Consider the following 20,268-nt stretch of genomic DNA (forward strand, 5'->3'; position numbering starts at 1 on the left):
CTGGAATGTAAATCCGTACAAGGGTTTTCTCTGACTTCCATTTTAGGGACCTCTCTTCCATTTGTTCTTTCTAAATTAAATAAACAGATGGTTAATCCAATAATTAAACATACGCTATGAATATGGTTTCAAGTTCGCAAATATTTTGGTTTGAACCTATTTACTTTATCAAGCCCTATGAAATCTAACTTTTTCTTTCAACCATCTGTTATAGATCAAGCTTTTTTGGTATGGAAAATGAAGGGTATATTAAGCTTTCGTGATTTATTTTTGTGATAGCTGTTTTATGTCTTTTCAACAGTTACCAAATAAATATAATTTGCCTGGATCTCATTTTTTCAGATACTGTATTTACAAACTAGAAACTTTTTAAATACTAAGCTACCTACATTTCCAACTTCATATCCATTTGATATCACGGGAAAAAATTAGGTTTAAATCTTGGTCAGAAGGGTTTAATAGCAATCATTTATGATTTGATTATGAAAATAAATTCAGGTATATCTGATAAAATTAAGACTGAATGGGACAGGGAACTTCAACTTCATTTATCTACAGAAAAAGGGGGGAAAGATCTTCAATTTGTTAACCTGTCTTCTTTATGTGCGAAACAGGCATTGATACAATTTAAGGTGATAGATAGGGCTCATGTGTCTAAAGATAAATTAGCTCGTTTTTATTCTTATATAAGCCCTATTTGTGATAGATATCATTCTGAAGTTGCTTCTTTGACCTATATGTTCTGGTCTTGCCCTTTTTTGGGTAAATATTGGAAAGATACCTTTGATATTATTTCTACAGTTTTGTGTATTGATTTACAACCTCAGCCCATTACTGCAATTTTTGGGTTACCAATGATGGAAAATAGTTACTATCCCCTTCAGCCTGCCGGATGATTGCATTCCTTACATTAATGGCTAGAAGATCTACCTTATTGAAATCCTCGCAATAGTTTTCTCAAACTATATCTTGCTTAAATTTAGAGAAAATCAGAAGTGGCACCTCTGATCCTTCGGTGAAATTTGAAGAAACTTGGAGACCATTTATTCAACATTTTCATATGATATAGCCTTTTTCAAATCCTTTTTTCAAACTAAAAATATATAGATAGAGGTGTGGAGTTAATGACATTAATGATTGTATCCAATGTAATATGTTAGCCCGACTTTGTTGTAGTTTTGTTTAGTATAATCTAGTTTTCCTTAGCTTAATTTAGTGTTTTTTTTTCTAGTTTGGGTTCTTTTTAATTTTTTTCTTCCATTTATCTTTTATCATGTTCAATTATATTTAGAGTTGGGGAGATCTAACATACTTGTACTATCAGCAACTTATAATTGCAAATGTTAGCTATTATTAAGGTAATCCCCTTCTCTGTTTATCAATATTATTATGTTTAAAATTTTGAAAGTTAATAAAGACTGGAAAAGAAAAGGAATACTACTTCCTCTTTGTGATGTATATATCTTCTGTCTTCCGAATTGCTTCCAGAAATTCCAGCCATTGCTGCTCTGTTTTTATCCCTGCCCGTGTTCTTTTCAAATTAATTTTGACCCATTTTTCTCTCATGCCTCCCTAATTCTTTTTATTCCACATCTGACTTTAGCTTCTCCTTCTCTAATGTCAGGGTGAATTTGATCATATTAAGGTTACTTGCCCCTCAGGGTTCTTTGAACTTAAGTGACCTAATTAATTCTGGTTCATCACAACACCCAATCCAGAATAGCTGATCCCCAAGTGGGCTCAACTACGAGCTGCTCTAAAAAACCATCTTTTAGGCATTCTAGAATTCCACCTCTTGAGACCAACAACATCCTAATTTTCCTAATCACCTGCATAACAATCCCCCATGACTATTGTAACATTGCCCTTTTGGCACGCACTTTCTATCTCCCATTGTAATTTGTGGACCACATACTCACTACTGTTTGGAGATCTCTATTCCCATCAGGGATTTTTTTTTTACATTTGCTGTTTCTTAATTCAACCCACAAAGACTCTACACCTTCCAACCCTATGCCACCTCTTTCTAATTATTTTATTTAATATTTTACCAACAGAGCCACACAACTCCACTACTAGCTTGTTCTTTCAAGAAACATGTAAGTATCTGGGAAACAACAGGACCTGCAGATGCTAGAAATCTAGAGAACTACAGCGATGGAGGAGCTCAGCATGTCAGGCAGTATCCATGGATGGAAATCAACATTTCAGGCCAAGACCTTTCATTGGGATTCTTGATACCCACGTATCTGGAATATCAACAAGGAAAGAAAATAGAAAGTAGTGCAAAATAGGGAAAACCTCCAACAAAATTTATTTCAAGGCTTCAAAAAACCTGCCAAACAGAGCTCAATAGTTGACAAATACAACAAAGGCAATAAACACTTTCATCAATACCAACATTGACTTTTTTAATGAAAATATCTTGGTCCCATTTCAATCAGTAAGAATTACAAAGATAAAGAAGAACTGAAATGACAACTTTAGAAAAGTCTATTTACACTCAGACCCAGCAGATGCAGAATATTGAACTCTAGTCCCATTAAAGGTGAATGTGCAGCAGAAGAAACTCCTCCCATGCCCAGTGACCAGGGTGCAGAACTGGGTGTGCTGAGCAGCAGCGATAATTGCAGAGTTCAGCACCGACAGTCACTCTCGAAATTGCATTCAGCAACGGTGATGAATAAATATCCAGCATGAAGCTTACTGAAACTTTCTCCCCAGTGTGAACCCGGCAGTGTGTCACAAGTGTAACATGCTGTAAGGTTTCACTGCTAATGTAATAGCCTCTCTGCAATGTTTCACTGCTGAGCTAATGGTTTCTCTGTAGCAGCAATGTTCAAGTTATGACTAGAGATAACAGGGTTTTGGAATGTGGGGCTATCCAATGAGAGAAATATTGTTCTTTCTTGTGAGTCTGGAAGAGAGACTTTTGCAGTCTTTTGCCAGAGAGAGAGGAGAAGACGCGGATGATGAGAGAGGGTCCTTCTTTTTTTTTCTTTTCTTTACTAACCCTATAGTCAAAGTAAGAATTATAAAGCTCAATTGTTTAATCACCTGTTATTTTGGGGTACTGATTTGTAACAGGGGACACATCACGCAGCACCCACCCAAACAAGATTTCTTAAGTTTGGCCAGGCTGGGGGCTATCATCCCCTATATTAACCTGCTAGCTGAAGCAAGAGTTACATAAGGTTAGATGATTGAGTGAATCTCTTCCCACATTCACAGCAGGTGAATGGCCTCTCCCCAGTGTGAACTCAGTGATGCACATTTGGTTGATTTGGCTGAGAGAATCTCTTCCCAAAGTCTGAGCAGGAGATTGGCCTCTACCCAGTGTGAACACGCTGGTGTCTCTGTAGTTGAGATGACCAAGTGAACCGCTTCCCACAGTCTGAGCAGGTGAATGGCCTCTCCCCAGTGTGAACTCGCTGATGTACCTTCAGTTGAGATGACCGAGTGAATCCCTTCCCACAGTCTGAGCAGGTGAACGGCCACTCCCCAGTGTGAACTGACCGGTGTGTCAGTAGATGGGATGACTGAGTGAACCCCTTCCCACAGACTGAGCAGGTGAACGGCCTCTCCCCAGTGTGAACTCGCTGATGTACCTTCAGTTCAGATGAACAAGTGAATCCCTTCCCACAGTCTGAGCAGGTGAACGGCCACTCACCAGTGTGAACTGACTGGTGTACCTTCAATTGGGATGACCGTGTGAATCCCTTCCCACAGACTGAGCAGGTGAATGGTCTCTCTCCAGTGTGAACTCGTAGGTGACTCTGTAGGTAGGATGACTGAGTGAATGTCTTTCCACAGTCTGAGCAGGTGAACGGCCTCTCCCCAGTGTGAACTGACTGATGTACCTTCAGTTGGGATGACCGAGTGAATCCCTTCCCACAGACTGAGCAGGTGAATGGCCTCTCCCCAGTGTGAACTGACTGGTGTGCCAGTAGGTCAGATGACCGAATGAAGCCCTTCCCACACACTGAGCAGGTGAATGGCCACTCCCCAGTGTGAACTGACCGGTGTGCTTGTAGGCTAGCTGACCGTGTGAATCCCTTCCCGCAGTCTGAGCATGTGAACGACCACTCCCCGGTGTGAACTGAGCGGTGTGCTTGTAAGGTAGCTAAATGTCTGAATCCCTTCCCGCAGTCTGAGCAGGTGAATGGCCTCTCTCCAGTGTGAACTCGCTGGTGTACCAGTAGGTTGGATGACCGAGTGAATCCCTTCCCACAGTCTGGGCAGGTGAACGGCTTCTCCCCAGTGTGAACTGACTGGTGTACCAGTAGGTGGGATGACAGAGTGAATCCCTTCCCACAGTCTGAGCAGGTGAACGGCCTCTCCCCAGTGTGAGCTCGCTGATGTACCTTCAGTTGGGATGAGCAAGAGAATCCCTTCCCACAGTCTGAGCAGGTGAACGGCCGCTCCCCTGTGTGAACACGCTGATGTACCTTCAATTGGGATGACTGAGTGAATCCCTTCCCACAGTCTGAGCAGGTGAATGGCCTCACCCCAGTGTGAACTGACTGGTGTACCAGTAGGTCAGATGACCGAGTGAATCCCTTCCCGCAGTCTGAGCAGATGAACGGCCTCTCCCCGGTGTGAACTCGCTGGTGAGCCATTAGGTCAGATAACCGAGTGAACCCTTCCCCACAAATTCAGCAGATGAACAGCCTCTGGCCCGTGTGAACTGACTGGTGTGTCCACAGGTGGGAAGACCAACTGAATCCCTTCTCACACACAGAACAGATGAATGGCCTTGTCCCAGTGTGAACTTGCTGATGTACCTTTAGTTGAAATGACCGACTGAATCCATTCCCACTGTCTGAGCAGATGAACGGGATCCCCCTGTGAAGTGATGGGCATGCCAGTTGCTCAGATGATCAAGTGAATCCTTCCCCACAGTCTGAGCAGGAAGGATGATCCAGTGAATCCCTTGCTCCACTTCTTAAAGATCTGGACAGAGACAGCGAACTGCCGCAGACAAATTCCTTGTCATTTTTAACCTGTGAAAAGATTTACAAAATCCATCAATGGGTGAAGGACAACATTTCAGATGAGATCACTTGGGTTGTCAAGGTGTGATCTGGCATCACACTGCTACAGTGAAGTTCAACCCAAGATGGAGAGAGAAATCATCTTCTAACTGGGCACAGTGCTGGTATCTGGAATGATCATCAAATTCTCTGATGTTCTTCCTGTCTCTATGAGAATGGGGCATTTCTGCTGATAAAGTTTAAAGGAATGGGGGGTTCTCAGATTCCGGTAAACAATGGATTCAGTACTGACTACGTCTGTGACTGCTGTGTGTTTGAATAATGTCTCACAGCTGCCTTCTTTGGAGCAAGATAATTAAAGTTTGCCCAGATCCACATAGATGTCTCTGGGCTTTTCACACCTTGGTTTTGACAAAAAGCAGTACCTGATGGAAATTAGACAGAACATTCCATTCTTAATTAAAGTGCAAATTGATGGATGTTCTTATCTTTGTCATTAAGTTGTGGCTCCAGCAAACCAGCTAGGACATTCTTTTCTTTAATTAAGGTGGCTGAAATGTCTATCAAACTGACTGTTCTCTGTATCAATAGTCCATTGACTTGACCGGAATGGTCATCAAACTGATTGTTCTTTTGTATCGGTGGCCTTATAACTTCTGACAATTCTGACATCGGGCAGTGAACTTGTAGAACCGCCGGGGAGATGAGAAAGGGTCTCTCCCTGATGTCGGGTCCAAGTTCACTCGCCGGCTGAGCTTGAAGAAATAAACGGGTGAAAAGATAAGTAACGATCTTTTTGTGCTATCGTTATTTGATCCAGCAAAGTTACGTTTATATTTGGCGCCGTGACTCGAATCCCAACATAGGGAACGTCTCTCTGGGCTGAGTAAGTGATAGGGAGCTTGAATTGAACACAATTTGAGTAACAGGCGCCCCGAGGTAGTTTACCTCTGGCTACTCCTTGTGTCCGACCAAACATTTTTGCCCCTCGCCCATTGGGACTGGTACCTTGACAGGATCGGACGACCCATTTGGATAAAGAATTTAAGGTAAGCAGTTGTCTCTTTCACATTGCTGCGGGTGACAGGATATGGCCGGTTGAAATTTGATGATTCGGAAAAGGGGTTGCTCATGTCTCACGATATGGCCGGTTGAAATTTGTAATTATTACGAGACTGGCAGCCTGGTTAAATTCTCACCTTAGCAACAGAAATATGGCTAGTTGAAATTTAATGAGACAAGTTCAGGATAACAGAGGAAAGGCCTCCAGAGTATGTGAGAGTTGTTTTTTTTTTTGCGAGTATTAACGGAAAATAGGTTAGCAGTTTTTGTGAGAATTAAATGCTGCGGGTGACATTGGGTATTCTGTATTGTTCCTAAGGAAAGAATCGGGGCTGGGGACCCCGGTCAGGAGAGGCGGCCACTGCTATCTGACGGATTTGACTATATCAGCTGTCTCCCGATAATATGGCCAGTTGAAATTGATTAAGGGGGAGGCAGGCTGGCTAAATTTCTCACCCAATGGCTTGTGCCTAGCCCCTTGTATTGTGTATTTTGTTTCTATAAACTGTTTGTCTTGTTGGTTTGTCTGCATTTTGTGTACTTGTGATTTTGGCTACTTGCTTTACTTTGTGCAGCACTTTGGTCAACGTGGTTGTTTTTAAATGTGCTATATACTTGACTTGACTTGATAATTAAGAACAACTGATAAGGGCAATAATGGGACAGGCCCTTGATACAGCTATGTGTGAATGAATACCGGATAAGAGAAGGACCTCTGGATGTTAAGGGCAGCGCTAACAAAGAAACTAGGGAAACAGTGTGGCCACCAGGGGAAACAAGCAGTAAATTTAATTTGGGAAAAGAATTGCAGTAAAGAGTGGAACTTATTGATTAAAGAATGGAAAGGTAGAGCCGATACTAAATGGAATGGTACCTTACTGGCCAGCTGGAGGAATAATGCATGTGATAAAGAGATAGAGGTATGTACAGCAGAAGGGACTCCCAAGAGTTGGGAGACACTGCAGGCGGAGTGGAGTGCTAATGGGTAGAAGGGAAAAGAAAGAGAACGAGAAACAAAGAAAACAGGCAAAAGCAGATACGGACAGACAGGAAGGTTTAAAATCGGCAGTGTCGCGCGCAAAGATCTAGGGCCAATATGGGATCCCGAACCCATATCTGGCATACCGACCCTGTTTAAGGACAGTGACCGCAATGAGGATTGGGCACCCAGTGCTTCCAAACCCCAATCCTCCCAGTACTCAGGTACGGTGGCTGCTCCAGTAAAACAGCAGCGGCAGGGAAGGGAAGGCTCCCTATACCCTGAGATCCAGAAAGGGAAAGGGATTATTCCGAGACAGGGAGGGAAGACCCCAGAGTTAATGGATCCACAGAGACAATTGCCTACCCAAATGCTGTGCAGTCCACGAGCAGCCAAGGAGGGACAGCCCTCAGTAAATCTTGTATGCACACTGGAAGCCTCAAGAGATGGTAACGATCATGAATCAGCCCCCGATAGAAAAGAAAAACCAGCACAGTTTGTATGGTATGTCCGCAGTACTATACAAATGTATAATGAGATCCCGCAAGATTTATTTCCACTTTGCTGCATGATGCTCTCATCTGAGGGGTGGAAATGGAAGGCAGAATTAAGATACCAAACCCATCAGGAGTTACAGGTGGGAATCCATAATGAGGATGAACAGACAGACCGGATTATTCAAGCCTTGGAGAAGGCTCTCCAGCAACCTGTAAATATCACAAAAGTACTTGAATGCAAACCTAAACCTGGGAAATTGGGACCAGACTATTGGGAGCGATTTATGGCCTGCTACACTACTTTCACAGGAGACCAAGCCTTTAATAATGGGAATCCGTTCCCCCAGTTTAATGCCCTACTGCTCAAGTGCTTACCAACTAAATTAGCCAACAGGATTAAAATATGGCTTGGCCTGACAATGACCGAAATCGATTGCCACGAGCTTTGACATATTACTGGGACCCAGCTTTCGAATCCCGATCAACCCCGAAGGGAACTAACATTAAAGGTGAATATGTTCAGCAGGAAGAAGGATGCTTCCTACCGTGAGTACCAACCCTCAGGAAGAGCCCAATATCATATTGCAAGATGCTGTAATTCTAATTCCGTTTATGATGATATAGGAAAAGGGATACCGGCTATCAGACGCTACAGTCACTCTGGGTTCGAAGGCACGGAATGTACGTATTCACGTACCCAGCCACTGCAGGTGAAATTCCAAGGAGACCCAGTGTGAGGTTTCATTTACAGTCACCACCAGTCTGAGGTGTAATCTAGCAGAATAAGACTTGCTCTGTCCGTTGGAAGTCGAGTTTCTATGCACAGACAAGGGTATCACCCTGGGACTAGCAAACAACCGACCGCCCAGTTGTGGGCACTTAATTTGGATTCCACTTTGTTTGAACCCTCTCTGCCAGAGGCAGACTCTGTGTTATGATCCTACAGGGTGCTCCACTGAGGAAAACCAATATTATGCACCCCTCGAAGGACAGAAGTTCCCAGTCACGGTGATTGGAGAGGTTAAAGGAAGAGGGGGCAGTGCATTACTGGCCGAAGTTCTGGATTTCCTTTGGCGACAGACAGGACCAGTGGTTCCCCATACCACCATTAGGCTTTGCCCTGGGTTCAAGCCAAAGAGCCTGGGTTCCTTGCCTACACCCTGAAAAAAACAAGCCTCAGGCACCGAGGGAGACTGGCGGGACTTGGCCACGGGCCAACTCCGATACTGGAAGGAGTCAAAGGTGAAGACGGGATATCTGGGAAACACTCTTTTAATATTGACTGAACCCAAGATGTTGTACCCCATCTCTGGGCAATTTCAGGCCATGAAGTCGGTTGCACCAACTGCAACCACCCTCCCCCCCCACCCCCTCCCGGTGAAAGAGGGACAGACTCTCCCACCCCTTCAAGCCCGAGGCAATGTTTTATGAGGATAGAAGCTCTTTTGTGGATCCAGCAGGAAAACAATGTTCTGGCTATGCGGTAAGTGACGACAGTGAAGTAATTGAGCAAAACTCCTTTGCAGCAGCTACCTCCACCCAGAAAGCTGAGCTATTTGCTCTGACTCATGCTTGTATCTTAGCAACAGCCTAGTCTGACAGCGTACTCAGTTCTGATTTTGAGGAATCCAGTACAGAACCAATTCTTTGTAGAAGACCTTAAAAAAAAATGCCAAGTCATAAATGAAGATGACATTGAAGAGGGAGTCCACAACTGTTTGGAACAAAATAAAAAGGGCCTGAATGAGGGCTTCAGTGGAGGAGACTAAGCTGGAATCCTCTTTGATAAACATTTTGAATTTTAAAATGAAAAAGCCTGTGGAAAAGAAATCTCAAACAGATTAAAGTGCGAGCTTTTACATAGACACCCGGTATGCCCTGACTACAGAACTAACTTCCTCTGCACACCCCCACCCCACCATTAGTAATGTAAACTGCAAACTTTGTAAACTGCAAAGATCGTGTACGCTGCAGAAGATCGCGAACACGGCGCAGCACATCACATCACACAAACAAATCTTCCGTCCTTGGACTCACTTTACACCGCACGCTGTCGGAGCAGTGCTGCCAGGATAATCAAGGACATGACCCACCCAGCCAACATACTTTTCATCCCTCTTCCCTTCGGGAGAAGGCTCAGGAGCTTGAAGACTTGTACGGGCAGATGTGGGAACAGCTTCTTTCTAACCGTGATAAGACTGCTGAACGATCCTGACCTGGATCTGGGCCGTACTTTCCAAATATCCGGACCTGCCTCTCAGTTTTTCTGCACTACTTTACTTTCCATTTTTCTATTTACTATTTATGATTTATAATTTAAATGTTTAATATTTACTAATTTTTACTATTTTAAATAGTTTTAATATTTAATATTTGTAATCAAGGGAGAGGAAAGCGCAGAATCAAATATCGCTGTGATGATTGTATGTTCTAGTATCAATTGTTTGGCGACAATAAGGTATAAAGTATAAAGTAAACAACATACTCACCGCTCTACAGCTACCTTGAGTTTTAGTTATTATTAGATGTGCAACCCATACTGGGGAATCTGATGAGATATTTAAGAGTAATGCTCAGGCTGGTGCAGCAGCAAAACAGACAGCCTTGGACCCCACACTTTTAGTCCCCTCGGGAGCCCAACAAGTTCTTATTAGACAAAAACCTAAGGACAGGTATGCCAGATATGGGGGAAAATACGTAAATTCCAGGGGGACGCCCCTGAAGGAGAGCGCAAACTACGGTCCCAAATGGGTTGCCACCTTGAACCTCAGACCAATTTATGGGTGACTCCTGCGGGACAGGTTTGTGTTCCCTCTGTGTTCTTATCTATCTTGATAGATTATGTAAATAATTGTACACACTTGGGCAAGGAGGGAATGGTTAATATCTTGGTGGCGGAGGTGCCCTGATTTCCAGCAAGTAGTTGAAAAGCGAGCCACAGCATGTAAAAAAAAATGAATGCTGGAAGGGGAATGCCTTGTGTTCCTGGAACTACCCCCTTGCCTGGTGGACCTTCTTCTTGTTTACAACTTGATTTTGTAGAACTACCTACAGTAATATTGTTGTAAATATTGCTTGGTAATAGTAGATGTATTTAGCAGTCAGAGGCTATACCCACTACTGATAATACCGTTGTAAAAACATTATTGAGAAGTGATTCCCTGTTATGGATTACCTGAATCAATAAGCTCAGACAATGGACCTCATTTAATTGCTAAGATAGATGAGAAAATCTGTAAAAGAACTGGCAATGAAACAGCAACTTCACTGTGCTCACCATCCAAGAGCAGCTGGTATAGTGGAACGAGCAAATGGAACTTTAAGGAATAAGCTAACTAAACTTATGCAAGAAACTGGGCCAACCTGGCTTAAGGCTCTACCCTTGGCCTTGTTCCACATGAGAATCACACCCTCAGTTAAAACGGAGTTATCCCTCGTCAAGATTATCTACGGGAAACCCATGTGAACACCATAGGGGTCAGAACTGGCCCGACCTCCACTTCCTGAAAGGATGGACGTGCATACCTTAGGGGAGGAGATGGGAAAATATTTATGCATTTAAACTAAAACTCTCCAAAGCTTGCATTCACAGGTACGACAGGCAATCAAGAGGACAACACCCAGCCTAAGGGTGACTACCCCATCACTGAGCCTGGAGATTTTGTCCTGCTCAAGAAATGGGATTGTAAGATGTTGGAACTGAGGTGGAAAGGACCGTACCAAGTGCTACTGACAACACCTACTGCAGTAAATGTGGAAGGGCATCTCCAGTGGATACATCGAACGGACTGTAAACACGTTACTGGCGGAACTGATAAGGACTGAAAAATGCATTGGTCAATGATGACTTTAATGACCCTAAGGAGACCTGCCCCTGTTTCGGGAGGCCCCCACGTTAACACTTTTCTGTCCCTCCTACGCAAGTAGAATGGGGAGCATGTTGGGTATGTTTTGTATCATGTTGTAGAAGCAACAATCTGTTCTTAAAGGTTATCATGTAATGATAAAAAAGGAGGGAATGATAAAGTTTAAGGGAATGGGGGATTCTCAAGATTCCTGTAAACAATGGATTCAGTACTGACTATGTCTGTGACTTTGAATAATGTCTCACAACTGCCGCCTTTGGAGCAAGATAATTAAAGTTTGCCCAGATCCACATGGATGTCTCTGGGCTTTTCACACCTTTTGATTTTGACAAAAAGCAGTTCATGATAGAAATTAGACAGAACATTCCTTTCTTAATTAAAGCACAAATTTGATGGATGTTTTTATCTTTGTCATTAAGTTGTGGCTCCAACAAACCAGGTAGGACATTCCTTTCTTTAATTAAGGTGGCTGAAATGTCTATCAAACTGACTGTTCTCTGTATCAATAGTCCATTGACTTGACCAGAATGGTTATCAAACTGATTGTTCTTTTGTATCGGTGGCCTTATCACTTCTGACAATTCTGACATCGGGCAGTGAACTTGTAGAACCGCTGGGGAGATGAGAAACGATTGTCTCCCTGATGTCCGGTCCAAGTTCACTCGCTGGCTGAGCTCGAAGAAATAAACAGGTGAAAAGATAAGTAACGATCTTTTTGTGCTGTCATTATTTGATCCAACAAAGTTACGTTTACACTGCCGTCTCCAATCTGTGACCTGGCTCAGTTTGACTCTCTCCATTGGTATTATTCCCTGTTCCCAATGAGTTGCATGGGTGCCTGGCCCCAAAGTAACTGAAACACTCTCACACAAATAGCCGGCAGTGCATTCCACGCATCCACCACTCTCTGTGTAAAAAAATTACCCCTGACATCCCCTCAGTATCTATTTACAAACACCTTAAAACTACGCCCCCTCGTGTTAGCCATTTCAGCCCCGGGAAGAAACCTCTGGCTATCCACACGATCAACGCCCCTCATCATCTTATACAACTAAAAAGGGCTCCGAACATAAACAAGGAAATTATACACTTCTTTGAGGACTTGTTACAAGTATACAAAATTATGAGGGTATAGATAGGTAAATGCAAGCAGCTTTTTCCATTGAGGTTGGATGGGATGACAACCAGAGGTCATGGGTAAGTGGGGAAGGTGAAAATTTAACGGGAACACGTGGAAAAGCTCTTTGCTGAAATGGTCATGAGAGTGTGGAATGAGATGCCAGCACAAGTAGTGATTATGAGCTCGGTTTCACCACTTAAAACACGTTTGGATGGGAGCCTGGATGGTAGGGGTATGGAGGGCAATGGTCCTAGTGCAGTTAGTTGCATTAGCCAGCTTAAATGTTTTTTCAGCATTGACTAGATGGGCCAAATAGCCTGTTTCTGTACTGAGAAGTTGGCCAAACTTGTTTGGAAGGGAAAAGGTAGGAGTGACAACTGAGCAGCAATGGCTGGAGTTTCTGGGAGCAATTCGGGAGCTGAGTGATCGATACATCCCAAAGAAGTCGAAGCATTGAAAAGGCAGGAGGACACAACTGTGGCTGAAATGAGAAGGCAAAGCCAACATAAAAGCCAAAGAGAGGGCAAATAATAGAGTAAAAACTACTGGAAGGCTTTTAGAAGCCAACGGAAGGTCTACTGGCATTGCATGGAGTAGACGTTTTTCTCAAATGGTTCCGTTCTTTATTAAATTACTGAATCTAACCTGCTTCGAAAACTTACTGTTGGAGTGTTATAATGTCTTGTGCTAAAAGTTCTGAAAGACGGGAGGAGAAAATGGCGACGCAACACAGCACGCAGCGGCCACTCCGGTGATGATCTCTGTTATTTGTCAAGTAGGGTGCCGTGCACAATCCTGTTTTGATGGAGACGGATGTGAGAGCATGGAGGAACATCTGGAGAAACTTCCGAAATGCCTGCTTTGCTGCTGCTGCTACTGTGTGGTCTGGAATCTCCAGAGGAGATTCTTTGTAATTATTTTATGCAAACATTATGTTTTGAATTTTTTTTATTTCTTTTGAAGGTTATTTAGTCTAGGTTGGAATTCATTCTGTATTAACCTTTTCTTCTCTTGGAGCTCTGCCAGTAGCATGTCAGGGTGGGACTTATCAGTAGATCAGCTTTCGCCCTCTCTTGGGTGATTTTTTTTTCATTGGGAAGGGGCTGGATGGGAGTGGGCTGTTTTTTACCCTTTTTCTTTTTTATCAGCTGTTTGGTTATCCCTGCCTCATCTATAGCTTGGTTAAGTATTTTGAATTTTAAGGTTTGGATTTTTGGTATAATCCAATGGTTTATAAGTTTAACCTCTGTTTTGAACATATTTAAATGGTATACAATACTAATTTTCTTAGTTTAAATGTGAAAGGTTTAAACCACCCTGTGAAATAAGATTTTTACCTATATTAAGAAATTGAATCCCTCAATTTTTTTTTTTACGAGAGACACATGTCGCAGATCTGACTGTGGGCGTTTGTTCAAATGTTGGAATGGTCTAGCTTTTCATTCTTCCTTTCAAGCCAAGGCCAGAGGTACTTCAATTTTGATTGACAATTCAGTTGCTTTTGTCTGACCCCAATGGGCGGTTCGTTATAGTCTCAGGGAAATTAGATAACAACTAAGGGTTTTTGCTAATCTCTATGCTCCGAATATAGATGATCCCAGCTCTTTTGAACTTTTTTTTCTTTTTTTTCACTAGACTTAAATTTGTGCTCTTTAATCTTGGGAGGGGATTTTAACTGCTGTCTTGACCCTGTTTTAGACCGGTCATCTTCGAAATGATTGAATATTAGTAGATCTGCCTCCTATATTCAATCTTTTCAAATGAAATGTGACATTATTGACGTTTAGTGTTTTTTATACCCAACAAGTAAAGAATATTCCTTTTTTTCTCATGTTCATCATACCTATTCCAGGATTGATTATATTTTTGCCGATAGTCATTTGATACCCTCTGTTCGATTCTGTGATTATAAAGAAATTGCTGTTTCAGATCATGCCCCTGTTTTTTTTTTATCTTTAAATGTTCCAGGGGTTCTTCGATCAAACAGATTTTAGCGTTTTAATCCAATTTTACTATTGGTTTAAGGCTTTTTTTTTACAATTTTTAGAGAGTCAAATTACTTTCTTCTTTGAAGAGAATACACTAGATGGCTCTTCTAGCCTTATTATTTGGGATGCTTTCCAAGGCTTATATTAGAGGCCAGGTTATTTCCAATACAGCAAGTATTAAGAAAAGAGCTAAAAAGGAGAGACTGGACTTAGTCAATCAGCTGAAACAGTTGGATCAAAAGTACGCTTCTGATCCGGATCCTGTCTTATATAAAAGATGTGTGGAAGTTAAAACTAAATATGATCTGTTCTTAACTTACCCTGTTGAAACTCAACTTTTAAAAAAATAAAAGTCAATTTTAAGTTCATGGTGATAAAACGGGCAAACATTTGGCTAATCAACTTAAAACTTTAACAGTTAAACGTCAAATTAAGGAAATCTCCAAAGCAAATGGTGATATAACTTCTGATCAATTAGAAATAAACGATACTTTTCGAGAATTTTACTCTAAACTGTATAGTTCCGATTCCCCTAAAGCCAATTTTGCTATGAATAATTCTAGATCGTTTAAACCTTCCCTCACTTTCTGAGGTTAATCGAAAATGGTTAGATCAACCTTTTTCTTCTGAGGAAATTGGCCGGGTTGTCCATTCTCTGAGTTCGGGGAAGGCTCCCGGTCCTGACGAATTTTCTGGAGAGCTCTACAAGGCCTTTGCTCCTTTGCTTATTCCTTATTCCTTTCTGTCCTTTCCGACTCTTTTAAATTAGGTAGGTTGCCACAATATTTTCATGACGCCTCTATTTCACTTATTCTCAAAAAGAATAAAGATCCAACTGATTGCTCTTCCTACAGACCTACTTCTTTACTTAATGTTCATGCTAAACTTTTATCTAAACTTTTGGCTGATAGGATGGAAAACATTCTGCCTTTTATTATCTCTGATGATCAGACCAGATTTATTAAAAATTGTTATTCTCATTTTAACATTTGTCATTTAGTGAATGTTATTTATTCTCCCTCTACAGAAACTTCGGAATGCATGATTTCTTTGGATGCTGAGAAAGCCTTTGACCGGGTTGAATGGAATTACAGTAGATACAGTAGTTTACAGTAGATCACCTCTAAATCAAAAGGAACTGTCTGAATGTGCCTCTCAACTAGAACAACAAATTTGCAAAATAGGCCGTGTTCTGGGCGCCAGGTGCGTAGCTAGCTTGTTTCGAACAGTTTCAGCAGTGTGGCAAAGTTATGAAGCACTGTGTTTTCATTTTGAAAAAGCAATGAAGGATGAAACAAGATCTGGGCGTGACATAAAAACCTATGAAAGTCTGTTGAAAAGACTCTACTGAACAGTTTCTATTGGACTTAGCTCTAACGTATGACACATTGCATGAACTTGGTTTACTGTCAGAGTGTTTACAGAAACGCACTACTATGATTGTTTGTGCAGACAAACTGATCCAACGGCGCGTAATATCACTGCATGGACTGAAAGACCAACCTGGTAGAAAAACTCTAACAAGAGGCAGCTGAAAAGGGGAAGTTTGGAGAAATTAACAAGCAACAACAAAATTGTCTCTATTAATTATCTACAGTTTCTTACTAGTCTTATAAACAATTTGCAGCACGATATGCTCACAACAACATCCTTGAAAAGTTCTCAAACTTCTAAACCTTAAAATATGTATAAATCTCCGCTAAATGAAATGTGTGTCCTTGATAAAGATAACTGGCCTGCTGAAATACAGCCTAATTATGGAGAAGCTGCAATATTATCTCTCTGCAAGAGGTTTAAGCTTTCTTGTTCCTCCGTAATAAATGCCTTCAGGGATTATGTGGAGGATTGTGGACGCCGCATCCCCCAAGATTTACGCCCATTACTGAGCTGTTCACGTTATTCCTATTAGTACTGCCGAGTGTGATACAGGATTCAGTCAGATGAACTTGATAATAACAACAACACACTCAAGGATTCTCATAGATCATGTATCAGCACTTATGTTTGTTAAACTACACGTGATAGGGTGAAGGGGTCGGTAAATAGGGGTATAGGCTAAGAACAATGGTCAATCACCTTGAGTGCGCCTTAAGCTTACTGTTTTCGGACAGTCAAAGAGAAGCTTTACCCAGTAACAGGTGACGTACAGGTGACATTATTCTCTAGGGATTGGCACAGGTTCAAATCAGGAACTGGCTGATCTTGCAGAAGCAGCTCAAGGTTTAGCTAAATATGGGAAGTATAGTGTCGGGGCTAGAATGTTCTGAAGAAAAGGGGAAGAATCCGAATGAGGAACTGATGGGCTAGCTTCGGCTTAAAATAATTATAACTAACTGACCAATGATTATTTTACATCTAATTGTATCTTAGCATGTGACTAAAATGATTCTAATATTATCTCAACTTGTAATCGTAAGATTTCCTGCTACCTGATCTATGTTATAAATTGTGCAAGAACTGTGTCATTCGGGGGCAGTGTCTGGACTGACCCTTTTGGGAGATCGGTCTGTAACTTCCCCCATAGCATGCTATGAGTAAAGAATAAAGGTTTGAAAAAGATTTACGTGTGTTAGTGTATTTGTGGTATTCTTGCCTTTGCATCGGTGGGTCCAGTACGACACACGGATCTCCTCTAGTTCAGTGGAATCCTGAGCCGTATGTCACATCATGGCTGGGGTACCATAGATCAGCAGATGACACCAGGACAAGAGTTGCTTCAGACCCCCGAACACATATTACGCCTGATTCTTTGTGGAAATTATTGTGAAATTTCTCATTGGTGGCATTTGGTAAGTAGGTAATTACTTTTAAATTGGTAAAATACGTGATTACTGTCTTTTTCTTTACTTGTTTGATAATTATATTTTATGATAATTAGTGAGTGCAACCGTGCAATACTTTGTCATATTATTAAATTATTATATGTTTTATTGTACCAGTTATACACTGAAATGTACTGATAGGCTATACTATTGTTAATGTTTTAACTATCACTATATTTCTGTGGAGCTCTGGAATTCATATATTTCTTTCATCTTGGTTTAGTACTTGACATTATAAGAAGCCCTTTTCATTCATATATACATATTTCACACCCAGTTTGTGTACCTGCACATTACATGAATGGAGCAAGGAAGTTGCCCAGTACATGAAATCAACAGGTACACAAATTGGGTGTCACATACGAGGGGTGATTGATAAGTTTGTGGCCAAAGGTGGAAGGAGTCAATTTTAGAAAACCTAGCAATTTTCAATTACCTGAAACAGAAATAGCACAAAAGTTATTAACTTCAAACTTTCTGCATAATCACTCAAAGAGTTGAACTGCACATGCATGTAATGAGAGCTGTATAACCTTAGGCCACGAACTTATTTCAATCACCCCTCGTACAGCATTGGCACTGCACCCCTGTGAGAAGTCGCAGATGGAGTTCAACCCAGATAAGTGTGAAGTGGTTCATTTTGGTAGGTCAAATATGATGGCAGAATATAGTATTAATGGTAAGACTGTTGGCAGTGTGGAGGATCAGAGGGATCTTGGGGTCCCAGTCCATAGGACGCTGAAAGCAGCTATGTAGGTTGACTCTGTGGTTAAGGCACATGGTGTATTGGTCTTCATCAATCATGGAATTGAATTTAGGAGCCGAGAGGTAATGTTGCAGCCGTATAGGATCCTGGTCAGACCCCACTTGGAGTACTGTGCTGAGTTCTGGCCGCCTCACTACAGTAAGGATGTGGAAGCCATAGAAAGGGTGCAGAGGAGATCTACAAGGACGTTGCCTGGATTGGGGAGCATGCCTTATGAAAGCAGGTTGAGTGAACTCAGCTTTTTCTCCTTGGAGCGACAGAGGATGAGCGGTGACCTGATAGAGGTGTTTAAGATGATGGGAGACATTGATCATGTGGTAGTCAGATGCTTTTTCCCAGGGCTGAAATGGCTGCCACAAGAGGACACAAGTTTAAATTGCTTGGGATTAGGAACAGAGGAGATGTCAGGGGTAAGTTTTTTTGAAGCAGAGTGGCGAGTGCGTGGAATGGGCTGCCAGCGACGGTGGTGGAGGCGGATATGATAGGGTCTTTTAAGAGACTTTTGGATATGTACATGAAGCTTGAAAAAATAGAGGGCTACGAGTATCCATATAACCATATAACAATTACAGCACGGAAACAGGCCATCTCGGCCCTTCTACTCAGTGCCGAACTCTTACTCTCACCTAGTCCCACTGACCTGCACTCAGCCCATAACCCTCCATTCCTTTCCTGTCCATATATCTATCGAATTTAACTTTAAACGACAACATAGAACCTGCCTCAACCACTTCTGCTGGAAGTTCATTCCACACAGCTACCACTCTCTGAGTAAAGAAGATCCCCCTCATGTTACCCCTAAGCTTTTGTCCTCTAATTCTCAACCCATGTCCCCTTGTTGGAATCTTCCCCACTCTCAATAGAAAAAGTCTAACCACGTCAACTCTATCAATCCCCCTCATAATTTTAAACATCTCTATCAAGTCCCCTTCAACCTTCGACGTTCCGAAGAATAAAGACCAAACTTGTTCAACCTTTATCTTCATCCCCTGGGCATGATCGACTTCATCTGCACTCTCACACAACCTATGTAGCAGGCCTGTAGTGGGTTATGAAGGATTTTCTTGCCAGAGCTTTTGCACACCGTCCATATGTCGTTTGCTTGCTAAATGGTGCTTTAAAAAGTCAGATTTCCAAATATCACTCCACTCCTTCCCACTTGCAAATTCTGCCCCAACTCCAGGCCCGGGCGACCCGCACTTACCTGCCGCCTATCCTCCCGAGGGTTTTTTTGCGTACTGCGCGCATGCGTGATGTGCGGGGACCTTAAAACCCTGACGCCTGCGCATTTCATCGGTGCTTCAGCGCCGGCGAAACATTTCACGCAGGGCTTTGTGGGTAATCACAGTGCCATTACAACTTTTTGCAAGCACTGGTTTCATGTTCCTACCTTAGTGTTTTTGTGTGTATAGAAAATTGAGCAGCTGTTTTAACGCAGAAAGCGTCTGCCGTTAACAATATACTCAATATCAGCAGGTATTCATAGAACATAGAATAGTATGGCACAGTACAGGCCCTTCGGCCCACAATGTTGTGCCGACCCTCAAACTCTGCCTCCCACATAACTCTCCACCTTAAGTTCCTCCATATACCTGTCCAGTAGTCTCTTAAATTTCACTAGTGTATCTGCCTCCACCACTGACTCAGGCAGTGCATTCCACGCACCAACTACTCTCTTGAGTAAAAAAACCTTCCTCTAATATCCCCCTTGAACTTCCCACCCCTTACCTTAAAGCCATGTCCTCTTGTATTGAGCAGTGGTGCCCTGGGGAAGAGGCGCTGGCTATCCAATCTATCTATTCCTCTTAATATCTTGCATACCTCTGTCATGTCTCCTCTCATCCTCCTTCTCTCCAAACAGTAAAGCCCTAGCTCCCTTAATCTCTGATCATAATACATACTCTCTAAACCAGGCAGCATCCTGGTAAATCTCCTCTGTACTCTTTCCAATGCTTCCACATCCTTCTTATAGTGAGGCGACCAGAACTGGACACAGTACTCCAAGTGTGGCCTAACCAGAGTTTTATAGAGCTGCATCATTACCTTGCCACTCTTAAACTCTATCCCTCGACTTATGAATGCTAACACCCCATCAGCTTTCTTAACTACCCTGTCTGCCTGTGAGGCAAATTCCGTGTATCTGATGCCAAAGTACAATCCTCTTACAAATGCAG

General features: G+C 42.3%; 1 protein-coding gene across 1 annotated transcript; it reads right to left on the bottom strand.

Moving 5' to 3' along the window:
* Positions 1 to 2,307: 2,307 nt before the first annotated feature.
* LOC140207160 (uncharacterized) lies at positions 2,308 to 19,327 on the bottom strand. The gene is made up of 2 exons (XM_072275501.1): positions 19,299 to 19,327; positions 2,308 to 5,003 (listed from the first exon to the last, which is right to left on the bottom strand). The coding sequence occupies exon 2, from the start codon at positions 4,617 to 4,619 to the stop codon at positions 3,330 to 3,332; it is 1,290 nt and encodes a 429-aa protein (XP_072131602.1). The 5' UTR covers positions 4,620 to 5,003; positions 19,299 to 19,327; the 3' UTR covers positions 2,308 to 3,329.
* Between the last annotated feature and the right edge of the window lie 941 nt (positions 19,328 to 20,268).

This window comes from Mobula birostris, chromosome 13 (assembly GCF_030028105.1).
Source record: "Mobula birostris isolate sMobBir1 chromosome 13, sMobBir1.hap1, whole genome shotgun sequence".
In the NCBI taxonomy this organism is placed as follows: domain Eukaryota; kingdom Metazoa; phylum Chordata; class Chondrichthyes; order Myliobatiformes; family Myliobatidae; genus Mobula; species Mobula birostris.

Coding starts and splice junctions, on each gene's coding strand:
- LOC140207160 (XM_072275501.1), bottom strand. CDS start 4,619: ATGGCTCACCAGCGAGTTCACACCGGGGAGAGGCCGTTCATCTGCTCA.